The sequence below is a fragment of the Trichoderma reesei genome (assembly GCF_000167675.1).
Source record: "Trichoderma reesei QM6a unplaced genomic scaffold TRIREscaffold_23, whole genome shotgun sequence".
Taxonomy (NCBI): domain Eukaryota; kingdom Fungi; phylum Ascomycota; class Sordariomycetes; order Hypocreales; family Hypocreaceae; genus Trichoderma; species Trichoderma reesei.
The window spans coordinates 208263-226232 of NW_006711170.1; the positions used below are offsets into that span (position 1 = coordinate 208263).

The window sequence follows — 17970 nt, forward strand, 5'->3', positions numbered from 1 at the left end:
TGCCGGGTTCCTTCTCGCTCCCCCACATCGTCGCCTCGCATTTGCGCTTGACCTCACCGACTGCCACCCGCCTCTCTGCTCGCCAGCGTCCAATCCTTCTCAGCTGTACATACCTACATATTCGGCGCCTCCATCGTCGCTCCGCACATCATCATACATATCTTTCATACTTGTGCCTGTACCTACAGCTTCCAGCATACCTACATACAGACAGCCCACAGGCCCTGCAGCAAGTCCCCTGACTCTGACGGCGCTCTCTCTCCCTGTTGCATGTCGTTTGTGTGAGCGACAGCCTGTGCTCTTTACCGCTCTGGGCCCTTCTCCCCTTCGGTGCCTGAGCTTCGCCACTTGGTACAGCTGATTGCCCTGCCCTCCCTCGAATCCGCCTTCTCCTCTTTGGTTCCTGTGAGTTTCTGACGTCCAGTCCCATCCCCCCTTGTGTCGGGCCCCATCTTGAGTGCTCGAGCGGGATCTTGTTTCTGCTTCAGCTGCAGTTACAATCTTTTTTTCTTTTCTCTCTCGTCTTTCTCCGTCGTTTGCTCTCATTTGCTGACGCCGTTCACAAGGCGCTTCCCCCCCCCCCCTCTTCCTTCCGCTGTAGCGTTGGGTCCTGTTCCGGATGTCTGCATAAACGCTCAGCCTCTTGCTTGCCCTCGACTCCTCTGTTCCCCCTTCTCCCAATCGCGAGGAGTTGGGCCTTGAGATACCTTTGCCAGCTGCATTGCCGCCACTGGTCGCGTACCCAACGACAACCCAGGGCAAGGATACCGATTGCCTCGCGCCAAAGATGAGCACCGTCAGCAGGAAGAGCCTTCCATTGCCTGCGCCGACCGAGACCGACGAAACGACCACTCCCTCGGAGCTGACCGCCGACATTTCCAAGCTTGGCGATGAGAAGTCGGGCTACTCGCTGCGCGACGACGGCAATCCAGTCACCATCCGCACCCGCGGCCACAGAAGCCATCGCTCCCAGACGTCGCTGCTGATTGAATACTTTGAAGGCAGCAGAACGGGCAGCTCCACTAGTCGCAAGCCGAGTGTGCGAGTGCGGCTCACTCCCTCCAGCTCCAAAAAAGGGAGAAGGGACCACAATATCCAGGTGACGGAGACAAAGACCTCCCGCAAAGGCTCGCTGACTCGACGAATCCCCCTGGAGGACGAGTTTCACTCTCGTGAGCTTGAGATACCCGGAGTCGATGACGGCCATAGCATGACGTCGTACGCTTCGGCCACTGAAGAATCCACCGTCTCACGCAATCCCATTGATATTGAAATTACCCAGAGTCAGCAACCGCAGCAGCGACGGCGTCGCCCTGCCAGTCCGCTGATTCCGACGAGCGAGAAAGAGTCGTCTTACCCACCCGGAAATGGATCTGAAATCTCGGCCATTCCCACGGACAGCTTCTTGGATGGCTCCGGCCCTGGAGGGGATCTAGGCTCGGGCGAGCACCCTGAGGAGATTGTGGAGGATACGCGAGCCACAAAGACTCGAACCAAAGAACGCTCCTCCAAATCCTCATCAGACAAGCCCAAGGAGAAAGGAGAGCGGGAGCGGAAGCGGCGGTCCAAGAGTCGCGCGAGTAGCATCAGTGAGCTCCCGCCTGACGATACATACACATCATCGCGGCGTCGCTCCAGCCGAAGTCGCAATCCCGAAGGCCATGTATCGCACGTTTCTGCCGCTGATTCCAGTGTTTTGTCGTCCAACCTGGCCCCGAGCCATCGCTCCGTGGACACCCGGTCCATGCGCTCTGGAGCTTCCAAGTCATCCATCAACAACCCCAAGCTACTAGAGACAGTCGAAGACGCCATTAGACGACTGATTCTGCCGGAATTGAGTGCCCTCAAGCGTGAGCAGAGCAAGCGTGAAGGCCGACGCGCCTCCTTCACCTCAACGGGCACGTCTGGCTCGAGGGAGGACATTGTTCAAGACCGCAGGCGGTCCGCAAGTCAGCGACCCGATTCGACAAGAGACAAGGAAGCTCTCAAGGAGAACGCCAAGCCCAAGGAGAGACGGAACCGTGAGGCTCGCCACGACTACGACGACTTGTCGGTGCACAGCCCCAGCCGGGACTCCCTTGGGGCGGACTACAGCATTCATGATGACGGCGACACGCCAAAGCGAAGCGGTAAGCTGGCCAAGGCCGCACTCGCCGCCGCGACGGGTGCGGCAGCTGCTCAAGCGCTGTCCAACGTGACAGACGATCAGTCAGAAGTTGGCGAAAAGAGGCATCGCGAGAGGCGCAGAAGAAGGACAGAGTCTCGAGTGAGAAGCCAGAGTCTCGGTCGTGAACGATACGCAGAAGAATACGACGATGACGAAGAGCCTCCGCCAGCGCCACCAATGCCGCTCATGAGCGAGATCAACCCCTCAGAGATGACAAGAACCTCCATCTTGTCTGCTGAGTCCGACGGTCCTCATTCAGCCACTGAAGAGATCGCTCCGTTGGCCGATCAGCAGAGGGAGATCCCTTCGCCCTCGTCCACACCAACTCCTTCCAGGACACCTACCGACGTTCACCAAGCGCTGGGCAGGAGCCACGCCAATGTGTCACACGGTGACTTGACTGCCCTGCCCCGCGGTAAAAAGGAGTATAACCAGAACATTGAGTACGAAACGGATGAGTTTGGCAACAAGATTCCTGTCGGCCCATATGACGGCTACGACGGGAACCCTCGTGATATTGACCAGGGCGACTATCCAGATGACGGATACGAAGATGCCTACTACAGCACCCAGGATGTCCCCCCTCCTCTGAAATACGTTCCGTATCAGGCGGGCGCGCGTGGCCTGAGCCCGATTCCCAGCGTGTCTGGGTTTACGGAAGCTGATGGCGAGACGCCAAACAGGAACTCTCGTGGCGACGTCTATTCGTCCATCAAGTCTCGTAACTCGATGCAGTCCATTGACTCCGTCACCAGCAACTTCAAGAGCAGAGAAGTTGACCCTGCGTCGGCCGAGGCCTCCTCAGTCGGGCAGACGGCGGCAGGAAAGCCGGTTCATGGCATTGCTGCCAATCCCAACATCATTCACCCTGCCATTGCGGCCGAATCCGTCGTCGCCTCTCTCTATGGGTCAATGCTCGACCAATCCGTCTTGACTGGCGTGTACAGCGGCGCCGGAGACTCCAACCTCTCGTACGATGAGCGTTCCAAGCTGCAGAGCAGCCGAGGCGCCAGCCCAGAGAAGCAGGTTGGCATGGAACATCACGAGTATGAAGATGATCGACAGCCAACTCCTGGCCAATCCCATGATTACATGGAGTACGAGCTTGATGAGAATGGCCGCAAGGTGGCTCGCACCAAGTATCGCCAGTCCCCCACCTCGTCTGAAGCTGCCATCACTGCTGGCGCCGTCGGTGCTGCCGCTGCCGCCCTCAAGGCAGCTCAGGAAAGGAAGCAGGCCACTGTCGAAGATGCCGCCGAGGGCGACTTTGAGCCAGCCGGAGTGTTCCGCAACAAGTCGTTCAAGGAGCGAGCCATGGAGGGCTGGAAGCCGCGCAACACGCCTACTCACAGCTTGGACAGGCTAGACTACGAGACCGCTCCTCGCATGGAGGCTAGCGGCGTCCCTGACCATGAGGACCCGATGCCTGAGATTGGCTACATTGACGACGACCTTGTAACCAACCCGTCGATCCTGCAAGATGAGCCCACCCCCGGCCAGTGGTCTGGCAAGGCCACGCCTACAGAGTACGGACAGGTCATTCCCAAGTCCCAGTCTGACGAAGACATGCGAGATGCTCATCTCGACGACGAGGCTGCCCTCAGCAAGCAGCCAAGCCAGGAGGATGAGTGGCGGAGGACGTCGGCCGAGCGCAAGCGCGACACTCTGCTCACCAACCCGTACGAGGATGCCAGCCCGGTCGTGAACCCCGCGCTCAACGACAACCTTCTTGCCTCTCGTGGCCTCGGCTTCGGCACTGGCAGCCCCGGCTACAAGTACGATGAGGGATACATGTCCAACGGGCCCAACCGAACGCCAGAGGTCGAGCCCAAGGGCAAGGCAGTCCGTATGCCTGGTCCATCAAACTACATGGGCGGCCAAGATCCCCTCTACGGGCAGGACAACAACCGCGCTCTCAGCGGCATGTCTCAAGGCATGGCTTCTCCATTCTACGATGCCTCCACAGGTGGCGGCATTGAACGTATCGAAAACAAGGACATTGTTGCCTTGATGCAGCATGTAAGTTGATGAGACGATCCCTCCTTGTTCCATAAAGCAGCCGAATTACTAACGCTGTCCCGCTCCAGCTCATGGTTCGCGATGCCCAGCGAAGCGCCCGCGACACAGAAATTGTGGCGCTCCTCATGAATGCCGCGATTGAGATGCGCAACTCCTTCCGGGACCTGAAGGAGCTGGTCCAGGACACTGGAGAAGATGTCATCTTTGCCAATTCCGAAAACACCGAGAAGCTCCAAAAGGCCATCAACGGCCCTCGACCTTACCCCGGCCCTCGGTCTGTGCAGAGCAACTCGGTTGCCGGCACCACCGCGGACGACATCACGGTGAAGAAGAAGGCGCTGTGGAAACGAGCGCTCCAAGGCCTCAGTGCCAAGGGGACCAGTGATCTCACTCGCATCGAGGACATGCTGATGCAGCTCCTCGGAGAGGTGGACGTTCTCAAGACGCAGACGGCGCCGCCCATCTCGGCCAGGGTCTCGACCAGCGGAGCAGGGCAGTCGTTTGACAATCTCCAGCCAGAGGGGCAGTACGAGCACGACAAGGGCTATGAGCCCGAGGGCAACTCCACCGCCAGCCACGCCAGCCAGTCTCAGGGGCAGCGCCACTTCTCGGACCATCGCATCGACACGGTGCCTGAGCACGAGGATGAGTACGAGTACGACCACCCGACGCCGACGGCAGAGCGCACCCAGGTGATTTCTCCGCTGGGCACGGTGGACCGCGATGTGCATCGCGGCGGGTCGCTTCCGCCGGAGGACGCGCCGCAAGTCTCTGGCCAGGGCTACGACCACCCGCACAGCGCCGACAACACGCCTCGCAGCGACAAGGGCAAGAAGGGCAAGTCGGGCAGCTCCAGCTGGTTCCCCAAGATCTCGCGCTGGTCCGGGACGACGGCATCGAGCGTGGGCAAGGCGCTGCGCGGCAACACCAAAAAGGACGCCAAGGACGACGTGCTGCAGTCTCGGTCGGCGTCGAGCATGGCTTCGCGCGACGACCTCTACCCTCTTGACACGTATGGCGACGACAGGTTCCACAATGGGTATCTCGAGGGGGGCCGCCTGGCACCGCCGCACGAGATTCTCGAATCATCAGCGCCCATTGTGCCGACGATTGCGACGCCGGAAGATCCAAAGTACAAGGCTCACCGCAACTCGATCAACCTGATGCACCCCCAGCCGAAGCAAGGGCAGACGGAGCGGTTCCGAAACGCCCTGGAGTACTCTGCTCAGGACTTTGACGCACCAGCGACGCCCAGGACTGCAGACTGGGGTGGCTCCATGAACAGCCTGAACCGCCTCAACGGTGCTGCATCCGGGCGGTACGGCAACGAGGGCGGCGATTACTGGCCGGCAGCCCCTCCTCAGCAGCAGCAGCAGCAACACACTGGCCCGGCCCGGCCTCCCAAGGAGCCCCTGAACGAATCGTCGGAGCAGACGCCGCCTCGGACCACACGGGTCTCGGCGCTGCAGAAGGGCAGCCCCCAGGGGCCCCAGGGCTACGAAAGCGGCTACGCGAGCGGCACCGGCACGCACCCAAGCCAGTACAGCCGCATGAGCCCCAAGCCAGAGAACAAGAATCTCAACGCCGCCCTTGGCGTGCCATCGCGCAGGCCTAGTGGTCCCAGAGCAATGACACCCAAGAGCCCGGACGAAGATGCGGCCCGAGAGGACAGACGGAGGAAGAGAGGTACGTTGCGATGAGACTTGTTGCTACTTTAACCCGGATTACTGACCTGTTGATTGCAGACACCTTTGGCAGCCTAAACAGCCACGTGAGCCAGGCCAGCCAAGAGACGGACACGTTCTAGGCGAGGTCGTGCCGTTGCTTTGGACCCCGGCCTGTTGCTACACGAGTTGACGACGTACATGAAAGAAGAGATGGATGAGCCTGATCCTTCAATTCTTGCTTCCCCTGTTTTTATCACATGGCTTTTACACACAATACCCATACAAAGAAGATGATTTTTATGTTCTTTTCTTTTCTCTTTCCTTGAAAAAGGCGAGTGTCTGATTTAGAAAATGGTTGAAAAAAAGAAAACGGAGTGACGAGCGAGAGAAGGGAGTGAATGGGGAGAAGCTACCTTGCCTGGCCCGCACGGGTTTCGAGAGTGGGATGCGAGGAGGGTGGAGAGTGCTGGACATGCAGGGCAACTTGCGAGGATACTACATAATGCTATGGATTGCTTCGGGGAAGCCGGGGGCAAGGATATATGGGACGCGAGGAGGCAATGGATTTTGCAGGAAATCTTGCTTTGCGAGACTATATTGTGCGTTGAGCGGCCTTGAGCAGCTCCCTTTGTTTGCTTTTTCTTTTCCTTCTTATCTTTCGAGCCTCCCCTTTTGTATTTCTCAGAGTTCTTCATTCTTACGACGACATGACATGAACATTTGATTTGAGAGCGGAGCAAAGGCTTGCGGCGGTCTTGATGATGTGACTGACGATGCATTGATATCAGGCTTTCAAGCGACTGGGAGCTGAAGGGATGATGGGTTGATTGTATGTGAATCATGATTTGACATGAGAATTTGTCACGTCAAGCTGTGTCTAGTTCATCCATTGTGCTTATATGTTGTCTCTGACTGTCACGCTGCTGCTGAGTCCATACTACAAGTCAAAAGACACGTCGTGAGACGCTGTGAGACTCGGTGTATGCATGTCTCTCAAGATGCAGCAGTTGATGGCATGGCGCCTTGTGGCATCTCGTATTATGCATAATTAATAACGCAGCCTAGGTATCGAGGACATTCATGATGGGAGACGGAATTGTTGTGTATTAGTGTACCGTATTACGTTTGACGGAGGGGGGGGAAGAGGGAGCATGACTGTGTTTTGAGAGGATCGTGGGGGGTGAATTCCCCTCCCCACTTCTGCACGCGGGATGGACTTTTTATCTTACGGACGACATGTTACAATTGTTTGCTTCTTATCCACCTGTTCAACTGCATCAGAACTGTTGCCTTTTCCAGCGCGTCTTCTTGACATTGCCGTGTTCCCCATTCTCTTCTTTCTTTATGAACTTGCCTTTTCTGGGGGTCTTTTGTCCAAATTTGCTTGTCAGCGCCCGGTTGGCTAGATTGATGGACGACGAATTTAACCCGAAGCCGGACCCTGAAATCACCAAAACTCCACCAACTCACTCGATTCCTCTTTCACGTCACCCTCCGTTCCCATTCGCTCCATTCAGTCCCAGTCATTTGATCTTTGATATTGAGAGGACACACATTGGGTGCTTGATACAGACGTCGACCCAATGGAAGAGGCCACGGCTTCTCCCGTGTCGCCGCCCGCGTCCGTGGTGCAGCAGCAGCAGCAGCAGCATGAGCATGAGCATAAGAGGAAGAAGTCGGCGACATCGGCCAAGCGCGACTACAAGGGCTTTGTGGCAGGCGTCTTCAGCGGCATCGCCAAATTGACCGGTAAACCCCAATCCTGTCATATTCACACAAAAACTGCTCCCTCACTCTTACCTCTCTCTCTCTCTCATCAGTCCCCAAATTTGCTCTTCCCATTCTCATCAACCCATCATCTTCCATGAAGTAAAGGAGTGAGCATCAGAAGAACTGACACAATGTGAACATGTATATAGTCGGCCACCCCTTCGACACAGTCAAGGTCCGCCTCCAAACGACACAGTCAAGCCGCTTCTCGGGCCCCCTCCAGTGCGTCCTGCAGACGGTGCGCCATGAGGGCGTCACGGGGCTGTACAAGGGCGCGACGCCGCCGCTGGTCGGGTGGATGTTTATGGACTCTGTGATGCTGGGCTCGCTCAACGTCTACAGGAGGGTCTTGGCCGAGCACGTCTTTGGGGCGGACTCGTGGGCGCCGGGGCTCGGTCCCGGGGGCACCTTTTTATATCCTTCTTCCTCTTCTTCTTCTTCATCATCATCATCATCACCATCATCATTATCACGATCTTCTTCTTCTTCTTCTTCTTCTTCTTCTTCTTCTTCTTCTTCTCCTTCTTCTTCATCAACACGATCCTCGCCGCCAGAAGCGGTGACGTATCTGCCGCCCCTGGGCCACGGCCTCGCGGGCATCATGGCCGGCGCAACAGTCAGCTTCATCGCCGCCCCCGTCGAGCACGTGAAAGCCCGGCTGCAGATCCAGTACGCGGCCCTCAAGACGGAGCGCCTGTACTCGGGCCCGCTGGACTGCGTCCGCAAGATCTACGCGCACCACGGCCTGCGCGGCATCTACCACGGCCTGTCCGCGACGCTGCTCTTCCGCGGCTTCTTCTTCTTCTGGTGGGGCAGCTACGACGTGCTGTCGCGCGTGCTGCGCAGGAACACGAGCCTGAGCGCGCCGGCGGTCAACTTCTGGGCCGGCGGCCTCAGCGCGCAGGTCTTTTGGCTGACGAGCTACCCGAGCGACCTCGTCAAGCAGCGCATCATGACGGATCCGCTGGGCGGCGGGCTGGGGGACGGGGAGAGGCGCTTTGCGAGGTGGAGGGATGCGGCGGCGGCGGTGTATAGGGAGGGCGGGTGGAGGGCTTACTGGCGAGGGTTTTTGCCGTGTTTTCTCAGAGCCTTTCCGGCAAACGCCATGGCGCTGGTTGCGTTTGAGGGCGTCATGAGGACGTTGCCTTGAGGGTGGTGATGCTGAGAGTCAGAATGGCATGCTGGGGGATATATAGGCAGTTACTATGCAGATACAGCGGGTACATGGACATGGCCAGTTTGATAGCGCATCGGGAATGGACATTGTCTCTGAGAGCCTCGTTGGGGCATGCTGCACCACCATTGGCAGACTTCACACTTCACATCACAAGTATAACAAGACAGCATGAAGAGGGAGATCAGAGTGTAGGTAAAGTCCACTCAAGGATGGCTGGTGTTCAATTAACTTGGAGAAGCTCCAGAGATTGCCCCCTTGCAGGAGATACCACACGCTGTCGACGACCTCTTTGACAAAAGCCGCACGTGCTTCAATATATATATCCTCCACCTGAAGAAGGGGTTTCACTGAATGATTCCTATTCCAAGGTCCATCCTTTTAATGTTGTTTCCCAAACAATGGCTCCCCTGTATTCCTTTTTTTTCCCTGACCTTTTTTAAGCTTTCGTGAGAAGAGGAAGTTTACTCGTCATCCTCATCGGCGTCATCGTTGACGACGTTGAAGAACTTGAGCTCGTACACACCGCGGGAGGTGGAGACGACACGGAGCCAGTCACGGAGCTGCTGCTTCTTGAGGAACTTCTTGGTCCTGTTTTGTAACAAATTTTTAGCAAGGCATTCTTCCAGAATGATACTCCTCGAAGAACGGGGTAGAGAAAATGGTGGTCCGTACAGGTACTTGAGGTAGCGGCCAGACAGCTCGTTGTGGGCAATGACCTCGATCTTGCCGTCGCCAGACTGCTGGATGACGACGTTGTCGCCCAGGTTGTTGGTGCGGCCGTCGACCTTGATGCGGTCCTGGAGGAACTTCTCGAAGGCGGAGACGTCGAAGATCTTGTCGCTAGCAGGCTGAGAAGCGTTGATGATGAACTGCCCAAGGGGAAACGTCATGTTAGCCCATTGCCCTTTCTTCTTTCCCCTTTCCAAGCAGCAAATATCTGGACCAATGGGTTTTCCCTCCTCTTCCTCATCCCCTTCGGAATCGCTTGTTGCCCGTTGCGCTTCGTTTTGCTTTGCCTTTGTGCTTTTTTGTCTTGCTTGTAGGGGGGTTTTAAGGGGGATTAGAAAACTCACCTTCTTGGTCTGCTTCTGGGCCTTGCCCGCCTTCTTCTAAATTCATGACATTTCACATCAGCCTACTGCACTTTTTCTTTTCTCTTCCAAGATCAGCAACACAAGATGTTTTCCCCCTCCTCTACTCCATCCCTCTACTCCATCCCAAACCCCTATTTTTAGGAGGCCAAGATCGAAAGAGAGGAGAGAGAGAGAAGAGGGAGGCACCGTTGTGCGCCTACAGCAAAGCCAGAAGTAGAAATGCCATATTCGTCGATTCCTTCTTCGCTCTGATGTTGTGTTTCAAGAGGTGCAACATACTGTAGTAGGAGCCATTGTTGATGATTGGGGTGGGGGGTGGTTGTTTGTCTGAGTGGACGAAGAAGGAGTGAAGAACGCAAAGAGGTCGAATCCTGCGTCTTTGGGATGTTCGGAGAGGTTTGGTGTTTAGCCTCACTTTTTTTTTCGTGGATATTTTTTTTGGGCTTTCGGTGGGTTCGGTCGGCGCAAATTAGGGCTGGCGCGGATCAATGCCTGCCGAGGTCTCCGCTTCTGTCCTCGAGCTCGCGACGTCACGTGATTTCGTCAACGTCCTCCCTGACAAGTCTTCAGCCTTCCTGCTCGAAGCACCTCATGTCAAGTATCAGATGATGATGAAATGGTCATGGTTTGCATTTGCAGTTGTATTATGGAAGCTCCATCATAAGCCTAATCGGCCCCGGTTTCGAAAATCAAATGCTTTATTTCAATTTTAACCGAACAAAACTATCATAAACCGGCCTGATGGCCAGGACGTAACAACTATGAAGAAGAGAAGATGATCCATACTCGCGTGATTCATTAGGTCGTTTGCATAAATGAAATCCCATTTTCCATCGCTGCCGCTTCTGCCAGATGTACCATTCCTCCCAAAGTCAGTTGAACAGCCTCTTGAACACTCCCCTGAGGCCCCCAGACTTCTTCTCCTGCTCCTTGGCCTCCTTCATCCGTCTGCGCTCATGACGGGCTCGCCGAGCAGCATCGTCGCCCTCTTCAAGCGGCCCAGACTGCCTAGGAGGGTCTTCGATGCGGCTCCTGCGAGGCCTGTCGTAGGTGCCCTCGGACATTCGACGATCACGCGTCCGGGGAATGTCCCGGTCTCGCGTCCTTGGCCTCATGTCCTCGGGAAGAGAAGCATCGCGGGTTGGGACGTACGTGTACCTGTCTTGAGGTGGCGGCGAAGATGATTTGCGAACGATGCCTTCGGTGTTTCTCATCCCAAAGAAGCGCTTCTCGGGAGAAGGTTGCCGTGGCAAGTCGTCTCGAGAGTAACCAGTGTTGCTCGACCGTTGGCGGAACGAGCGACTGCGATGGCGCTTGATCTCCTCTGGTGGCAAGTCGAAGCCCACCTCTTTGCCCTTGCGCTCTGGAGCGGCAGGGACATCAGCAGAGACCAAGGCCGGGGCAAGGGCCGGGGCGATGGCCGGTGCAGGTGCCGGCACCGGTGCTGGCGGTGACTCTAGGCTTTCCATAGCTGGCTGAAACACCGCCGGCTCGGGCTCTGATGCCAAGGTCTTTCCGTAGGCCTCACGGCGCTCACGACGGCGCTCGCGACGGTCTTGTCGTTCACGCCGGTCATATTTCTCAGGGCGACCATAGACCTCCTCTGGCACCTCACGGCTGCTGACCGGCTCAGGGTGTTCCAAGGGCTCGGGGCGCTGGGTTTGTTCGGGACGCTCGTGGCGGTCACGGCGGTCGGAGCGATCAACGCCACGATAATCGCGGTCGTCTCGAAAATCGTAGTGCTCACGCCTCTCTCGACGCTCATAGTGTCGTTCAGGCAGACCATAGCGCTCGTGTCCCTGGTACCACTCGTATCCGCTCTCGTTCACATGCACCTCTTGCTTTTCGAGTCGCTCAGCCTCCCGGGCGGCACGGCGTTGAGCTTTTCGTTGCTCGTGAGCTTCCTGCTCCTCAGGAGTCCTGTACCTTCTACTAGAAGAGACAGGAACTTCGCCCACTACGCCGCTGTTCCGTCGTCGGGGAGTTCGAGGTGGCGTGTCAAGCTTGGATGACCCAGATCCAGGTCGAGAACCACCACTGTCAGGAACAGAACGGCGGTAATTTGACCCCTGAGACTCGTGTGAGCGGCGCTTGCTGTCTCTGTTCTCTCTGTTGTACTCTCTGTACTCCCTGCTCTCTTCTTCGCCACGATTCCTGCTTGAATGGGAAGAGTGGCGGGAATGGCGGTACTTGCGGCGCCGTTCACGATCCCGGTCACGATCCCGGTCACTGCTCGACGAGATGTGCTCCCTAGACCTATCCTCTGCGAAAATGTCAGCAATGGATTTACGAAGATCCTCCTCCTCGAAATCACTATCACTCCTGCGTGTAGTCGGGACGGCTAGAGACTGATGTTCCTCCAACTCCAACATCATCTGATGGTCTAGATGAGGGAGGTCTCCGCCGTTGCGGAGGCCGGGCAGCGATAGACGGGCGTCAGGCCTCGATGCCTCTGCAATGGTGTGGGGGACCACAGCAGCTGCGACTGCGTCTTCAGCCTCGTGAAGTGCTATCTTCTGCTTGTGACGCAGCATGCGAGCCCTCCGCCTGTCAATCGTTGCCCTGTCGGGAACCACAACGGCGGGTGTCGGCGCTCTGAACTCATCATCCAATAACACGGAAAGAGACAGCGGAGGCGGAGTATCTTGAACCATGCCTTCAAATTCAAAAGGAGAGACCCGAGGGCCCAGGGAGGCCATATGCGGCCACCTCGGAGAGAAGCGACCTTCGGCGGCGGTGGCGGCGACGGTACGAGCAGGATATCGTAAAGGGGGCACGAAAGTGCTGGTTGCGGCGGCGGCGGCGGCGGCGACTTCAATGGGGATCGCATTTCGATCCGATTCACGATATGGCATCATCTCTCTCTTCCTCACAGTCCTCGCCTGGAATCCATCGTCGGATTGAGCGACCGCTCTCCTATCTGCAGTATATTGCGGCCCATCGACTGCCTCCCTATCGATGCTGCGGCTCAATCCGGGCGCGATGAATGCGTTTATGCGTCCGCCTTCTTCTTTCCGGACCCGAACAGCTGGGTTCGTAGCCACATGAACGGTGCCAATAGCCAAACCGTGAGCGCCTCCAGTAGACTCGACTTGGGCTACATCCTGTAAGTTTTTGTTTTTCTCAATAGGCTTCGCCCGTTTCGTGATCTCTTTACTTGCCTGTTCGAAATCTATCGTTGTCACTGCCTTCGAGGTTGATGTCTCTCCGCTGGGTGGTTGCTCTGACGAGGTATCCTTGGCTGTTTGCGCGGCATCCTTCTTCGCATCGTCAGACACCTTGGGCGTTGAGGGTTCGGCCGGTTTGGCGGCAGTTGTGGGCTCAGCCTCCCGAGCTGCAACGGGCTCCTCAACGGGCTTCGCGACTTCGGCGGCGGGGAGGGCAGCCTCTCTTTCTGTTTCTCCTTGTTTAGGTGATTTGTCTTCCACGTCAATTTCAGTCACCTCGGGTTTGGCCGCTTCGGGAGCAACAGACTCCGGAGCGGTTCCCTTGTGCCCACCTTCAACTGCGGCCGAGTTGTCGCGTTGGGAGTCATCGGATTTGTGATGAATGATCCCGGCAGCCGCCACAGCAGCCGTGGCGGCTGTGGTAGCCGCAGCAGCTCCGGCAAACAGAGCAACCTTGTCGAACTCCTCCGGCAGAGCTGGTGCCAAGGTCTTCTCAGCATCCTCCGCATTGTGAGAAGGCAGCGGCTCAGCAACGGCCTCCACATCGGATTTGGAAGAAACAACAGGCTCCTCAACTGCCGGTGTGTCAGCCTTTGCAGGCTCGTCTCCCTTGAGGTCTACCATCTCCTCCTCTCCCAAGGACCGACCCTGAATCTCTGAAGCATCTTCCGAATGCAACGCCAAAACACCGTCGTCCTTCGACTCCTCACCCGATGTGGAGTCGCCAGTCCGTCCCGAAATCTCAACAGGGGTATCATGTAATGAATGCTGCTCCTCACCTTTCCTGACTTTGTCTACCACATTCTTCTCGACTGAGATAGGACCCAGAGTATCCTTGTGTTCTTCTTCCTCGGCGTGTTTGGGCGCCTCCACCTCAGCAGTCACAGGCTGCACAACTTCCTCCACTGGCTCTTGGACGGGTGCCTCTTCGCTTTCCACCACAGCAGGCACGGATTCAGCTTCAACGTGAGCCTCTTCAGCCACGGGAGCTGGAGGATGCGACACCTCAGACTGTGTCTCTACCTCAGCTGGAGAGTGCTCCTCAATCTCAGCTGGGACTGCGACTGGTGCTTCGACAACGGATGGCGTCTCAACCTCCTTCGGAGCTTCTGCTGTGATCTCATCGACATGAGAAGGCTTGGAGTCTTCAGTTACCTCGGAGGCGGCTTCGTGGACGGCCTCGACATCAGCAGGCTCCTCAACTTCAGCCGGGGCAACAACTTCGGGCACCTCATCCACATGCTTCTCTTCCTCGTGTACAGGTTCGGAAACAGTGGATTCAGTCGGCTGGTGCTCATGAGAGGGCTCCTGCTCAGCAGCGGCTTCAGATTCGGTAGCGACTTCAGATTCGGCAGCGACCTCAGCATAAGTGGCAACTTCAGGCTCGGCAACAACCTTCGGCTGAGGAGCGACCTCAGATTCAGCAGCAGCCTCAGATTCAGTGACTACCTCGGATGCAGTAGCAGGCTCAGAGTCGGCGACGACCTCAGCATAGGTTGCGACTTCAGTATCGGCCGGTGCAGCGTGTTCCTCGGTGGTAATTTCGCTTTCCATGGTTTCGGGCTTCTCCTGAGTCACGTCGGATGTGGGCTCGACAGCGGCGGCCTCCTCAGACTTTTTGGCATCCTCTGCAGGAGTCTCGACCTCAGAATGGGTAGCTTGAGCAACCTCTGACTCGTCCTTGGAGACTTCAGACTCGTTGACGTGAGCAACCTCTGACTCGTCCTTGGAGACTTCAGACTCGTTGACGTGAGCAACCTTTGACTCATCCTTGGAGACTTCAGACTCGTTGACGTGAGCAGCCTCTGATTCCTCCTTAGAGACCTCAGACTCGTTAAGATGAGCGACCTCTGACTCGTCCTTAGAAACTTCAGATTCGTTAAGTTGAGCAACCTCTGACTCATGCTTAGAAACTTCAGACTCAGTAGCCTCTGCGGCAGAAACAGAAGGTTCCTCAGAGACCACGGACTGCTCAACAGCGGGCTCCTCGTGAGAGGTTACCTCTGACTCAACATGCGTCTCTGCAGGCTTCTGAACGTCAGATTCGGGTTCAACTTCCTCAGCCTTAGCCTCAGCCGGAGCGGCTTCCTCTACGTGAGTGACCTCAGCCTCGGTAGCAGCCTCGTCTTTGTGGTCCTCAGAGCCATTGGCAGGAGCTTCAGTCTCGTGAGCTTCGACGGGCTCGTCGTGAACCTCTTCTTTGGCAGCTTCAGTGTCGTGAGTGTGCTCGGCTTCCTCGCCTTGGGGAGCAGGCTTGGCTTCCTCAGCATGGACCTCACTGACAGGCTCATGAGACTCAGTCACATTGATCTCGGGAGCCTCCTCGGCGGCAGTCTCCTTAACGGCCTCCGTCTCCTGAGGAGCTTCGACGTTGGCCTCGTCGGCTTTGGTCTCGGCCTCAGCAGCGGCAGTTTCGTGTTCAGTGACAGATTCTTTAGGTTTCTCTTCAGACACGGGAGTCTCCTCTTGGGCAGTGTTTGGTTCCTCAAGGGCGGATTTGGCGTCTGACTCGGGCTCGGCTGTCGATTTAGGAACCACTTCGGCTTCACGCTGAGTCTGTGCTTCTTCCTCGTGCTTTTCGGGCTCTGCGGTCTCTGGTGCTTTCTCTTCAGGGGCAGAAACCTCCTCGGTGGTGGAATCCTTGGCGACTTCTTCCGAGGCCTCGGCGGCGTTCACATCATGCTCTCCAGTTTCCTTGACAGGCTCTTCAGGGGCAGCTTCAGCAGCATGCTCTTCAACGACATGAGAGGTCTCTTCAGGGGCGGTCTCTGCGGCAGGCTCGGCAACCGGCTCTTCCTTGGTCTCGGGTTCGGCGTTGTTGTCTTCAGCCTCGACCTTCTCCTCGGAAGGCTTTTCTTCGGAGTGCTGTTCGTGCTCAACAGGCTTCTCTTCCTCGGCAGGCGCCACTTCAGAGTGCTGCTCCTCGGAGTGCTGCTCCTCAGCGGGCTTTGTCTCCTCCGAGTGGTGAACTTCTTCGTGAAGCTTCTCCTCTTCAGAAGACTTGTCCTCATGAGCAGGAGCAGCCTCTTCGGTAGGCTTAGCCTCTTCAGAGTGATGAGGTTCCTCGACAGGCTTCTCTGCCTCGACGGGCTTATCCTCCTCGGCAGTTTTATCCTCCTCGGCAGGCTTATCCTCCTCAGCAGGCTTCTGCTCGTTGGAGTGATGCTCTTCGGCAGGCTTCACCTCATCAGCAGGTTGAGCCTCCTCGGACGGCTCGTGCTCCACAGAGTGTTTCTCCTCTTCGTGAAGCTTCTCTTCCTCAACAGGCGCGGCCTCCTCCGAGGGCTTGCCCTCTTCGGCATGCTTGTCGTCGGAGGTGTTGGCTTCCTCGACATGCTTGTCCTCTTCCGAGTGATGCTCTTCGGCCTGGACCTCTGCATGGTTTTCCTCCGCCTTATCCGCCTCAGTCGACTCGGGAACCTGGATATTCTCCTTATGCTCTTCCGGTGCATGTGAATCTCCAGCCTCCTGATGTTCGGCCGGGTTCAAGGGCTCCTCAGTCGAGTTTTCAGCCTCAGCAGGTGCGGGGGTATCTTCCGTGTGAGCAGTCTCCTCAACCGGCTTCTCGTCGTGACCTGCCGCAGTCTCGTGAGACTCTTCGGCTAGGGCATTGTCGTGGACAGCAGGCACCGACTCTGGCTCCTTTGCAGACTCACTCTCCTGGGGAGCGTGCTCGTGCTCAAGCTCCTCAGCCTTGGGGGTCTGCTCATGCTCGTGCTGGTGCTGGTGCTCGTGCTCGTGCTCCTTAGCGGCTTCCGCCTCTGGTTCCGCGTGTTCGGGCTCTGCAGTGACAGCAGCTGATTCCTCGGTAGGCTTCACTTCTTCTTCAGCAGTGTTGGCCTCTTCTTGGTGAGCTTCTGCCTCCGGCTTTTCTTCTTCGGGAACGGGAGCAGGGTCGTGTGACTGCTCAGGCTCAGCCGCCTTGTCGTCCTTGGGCGCTTCGACAACAGTCTCAGCCTCTGGGACTGCAGTCTCGGCCTCGGCGTTCTCCTCAGCAACTGGCGTAGCCTCGTCCTCACCTCTTCCCTCGTCTGTGGCCGGCGGCGACGGGGGCTGGGCGGGGTCGAGAGCGCCATCAGAGGCGACATCTGTCTCGGAGTTCTTGGGGCTGCTCTTCTTCTTCTTCTTTTTCTTCTTCTTGTCCTTCTTCACCTCGTCTTCGGCTACCACATTTGACTCCTCGGGAGGGGGGGTAACTGTGGTGTCTTGCTCCGCTGGCTCGGCGGTTTCTGCCCCCTCCGCCTTGATCTCAGCTGCGGCGACGCTGTCGGTGGAGTCTATCGGCGAGGTTATCTGGCTCTCGCTCTTGTTGTTCTTCTTCTTCTTCTTTTTCTTCTTGTTCTTGGAAGAAGTGGGCTCCGCCGCGACCTCTCCCTCTACCTCGGCATCTTCAGGCTGGTCCTCGGCCGCAGCCGACTCTTGGGGGGCGTCATTCTCTGCCGCATAAGTTAGCATTTGGAAGCCTTGTAGAGCAACGCGCTCCAGAGGATTGTCGCCAGCGTACCTTTGTTGTCTAATGACACCTTGGACCCCACCTCGGAGTCATTCTTTTCGAAGTACTGCACGTTGGAAAAGTCAGAGAACTGCACATTGGACAAGTCTATGTTCGTCCTGACAGGACAGAATTCAACTTCCTGGGCGGTGGTCATACTTCCTTTGCCCTGTCGACCTCTGAGACCGCAAACTCTTCGGGCTGGGCGAGTTGGGGCACGGCGTTATTATCGACCTCCATACAAGCTGCACTGTGATCAGACTTGTCCGACAGATGCAGGTGAAGAGCGCCAATGAGGAAAACGGCCGCTCTCTTGGGCCTTGGCGCTTGAGGACACGGATGTCTGTGGCTGCTTGAAAACGAATGTAGCAGCCTATCGGGTACGAATGATGACGGGATTCAGAGTGTAGTTTGTTA

General features: G+C 57.0%; 4 protein-coding genes across 4 annotated transcripts; 2 read left to right on the top strand and 2 right to left on the bottom strand.

Moving 5' to 3' along the window:
• Positions 1 to 750: 750 nt before the first annotated feature.
• Positions 751 to 5993, top strand: TRIREDRAFT_123540 (uncharacterized protein; the record flags this gene model as incomplete). Its single annotated transcript, XM_006968406.1, has 3 exons — positions 751 to 4186; positions 4255 to 5872; positions 5932 to 5993. Exons 1-3 carry the CDS (start codon positions 788 to 790, stop codon positions 5991 to 5993), a joined length of 5079 nt encoding a protein of 1692 aa, XP_006968468.1. The 5' UTR covers positions 751 to 787.
• A 1443-nt stretch (positions 5994 to 7436) lies between these two features.
• TRIREDRAFT_123541 (uncharacterized protein) lies at positions 7437 to 8773 on the top strand (the record flags this gene model as incomplete). The annotated part of the gene is made up of 4 exons (XM_006968407.1): positions 7437 to 7481; positions 7548 to 7602; positions 7773 to 8018; positions 8178 to 8773. The coding sequence occupies 4 exons, from the start codon at positions 7437 to 7439 to the stop codon at positions 8771 to 8773; spliced, it is 942 nt and encodes a 313-aa protein (XP_006968469.1).
• A 497-nt stretch (positions 8774 to 9270) lies between these two features.
• TRIREDRAFT_34112 (uncharacterized protein) lies at positions 9271 to 9672 on the bottom strand (the record flags this gene model as incomplete). Its single annotated transcript, XM_006968368.1, has 2 exons — positions 9271 to 9388; positions 9473 to 9672. Coding segments are annotated over 2 exons (318 nt in total), but the record flags the coding sequence as incomplete, so codon positions are not given.
• A 3681-nt stretch (positions 9673 to 13353) lies between these two features.
• On the bottom strand, positions 13354 to 17497 carry TRIREDRAFT_123543 (uncharacterized protein; the record flags this gene model as incomplete). The annotated part of the gene is made up of 2 exons (XM_006968466.1): positions 13841 to 17497; positions 13354 to 13636 (listed from the first exon to the last, which is right to left on the bottom strand). Coding segments are annotated over exons 1-2 (1056 nt in total), but the record flags the coding sequence as incomplete, so codon positions are not given.
• Between the last annotated feature and the right edge of the window lie 473 nt (positions 17498 to 17970).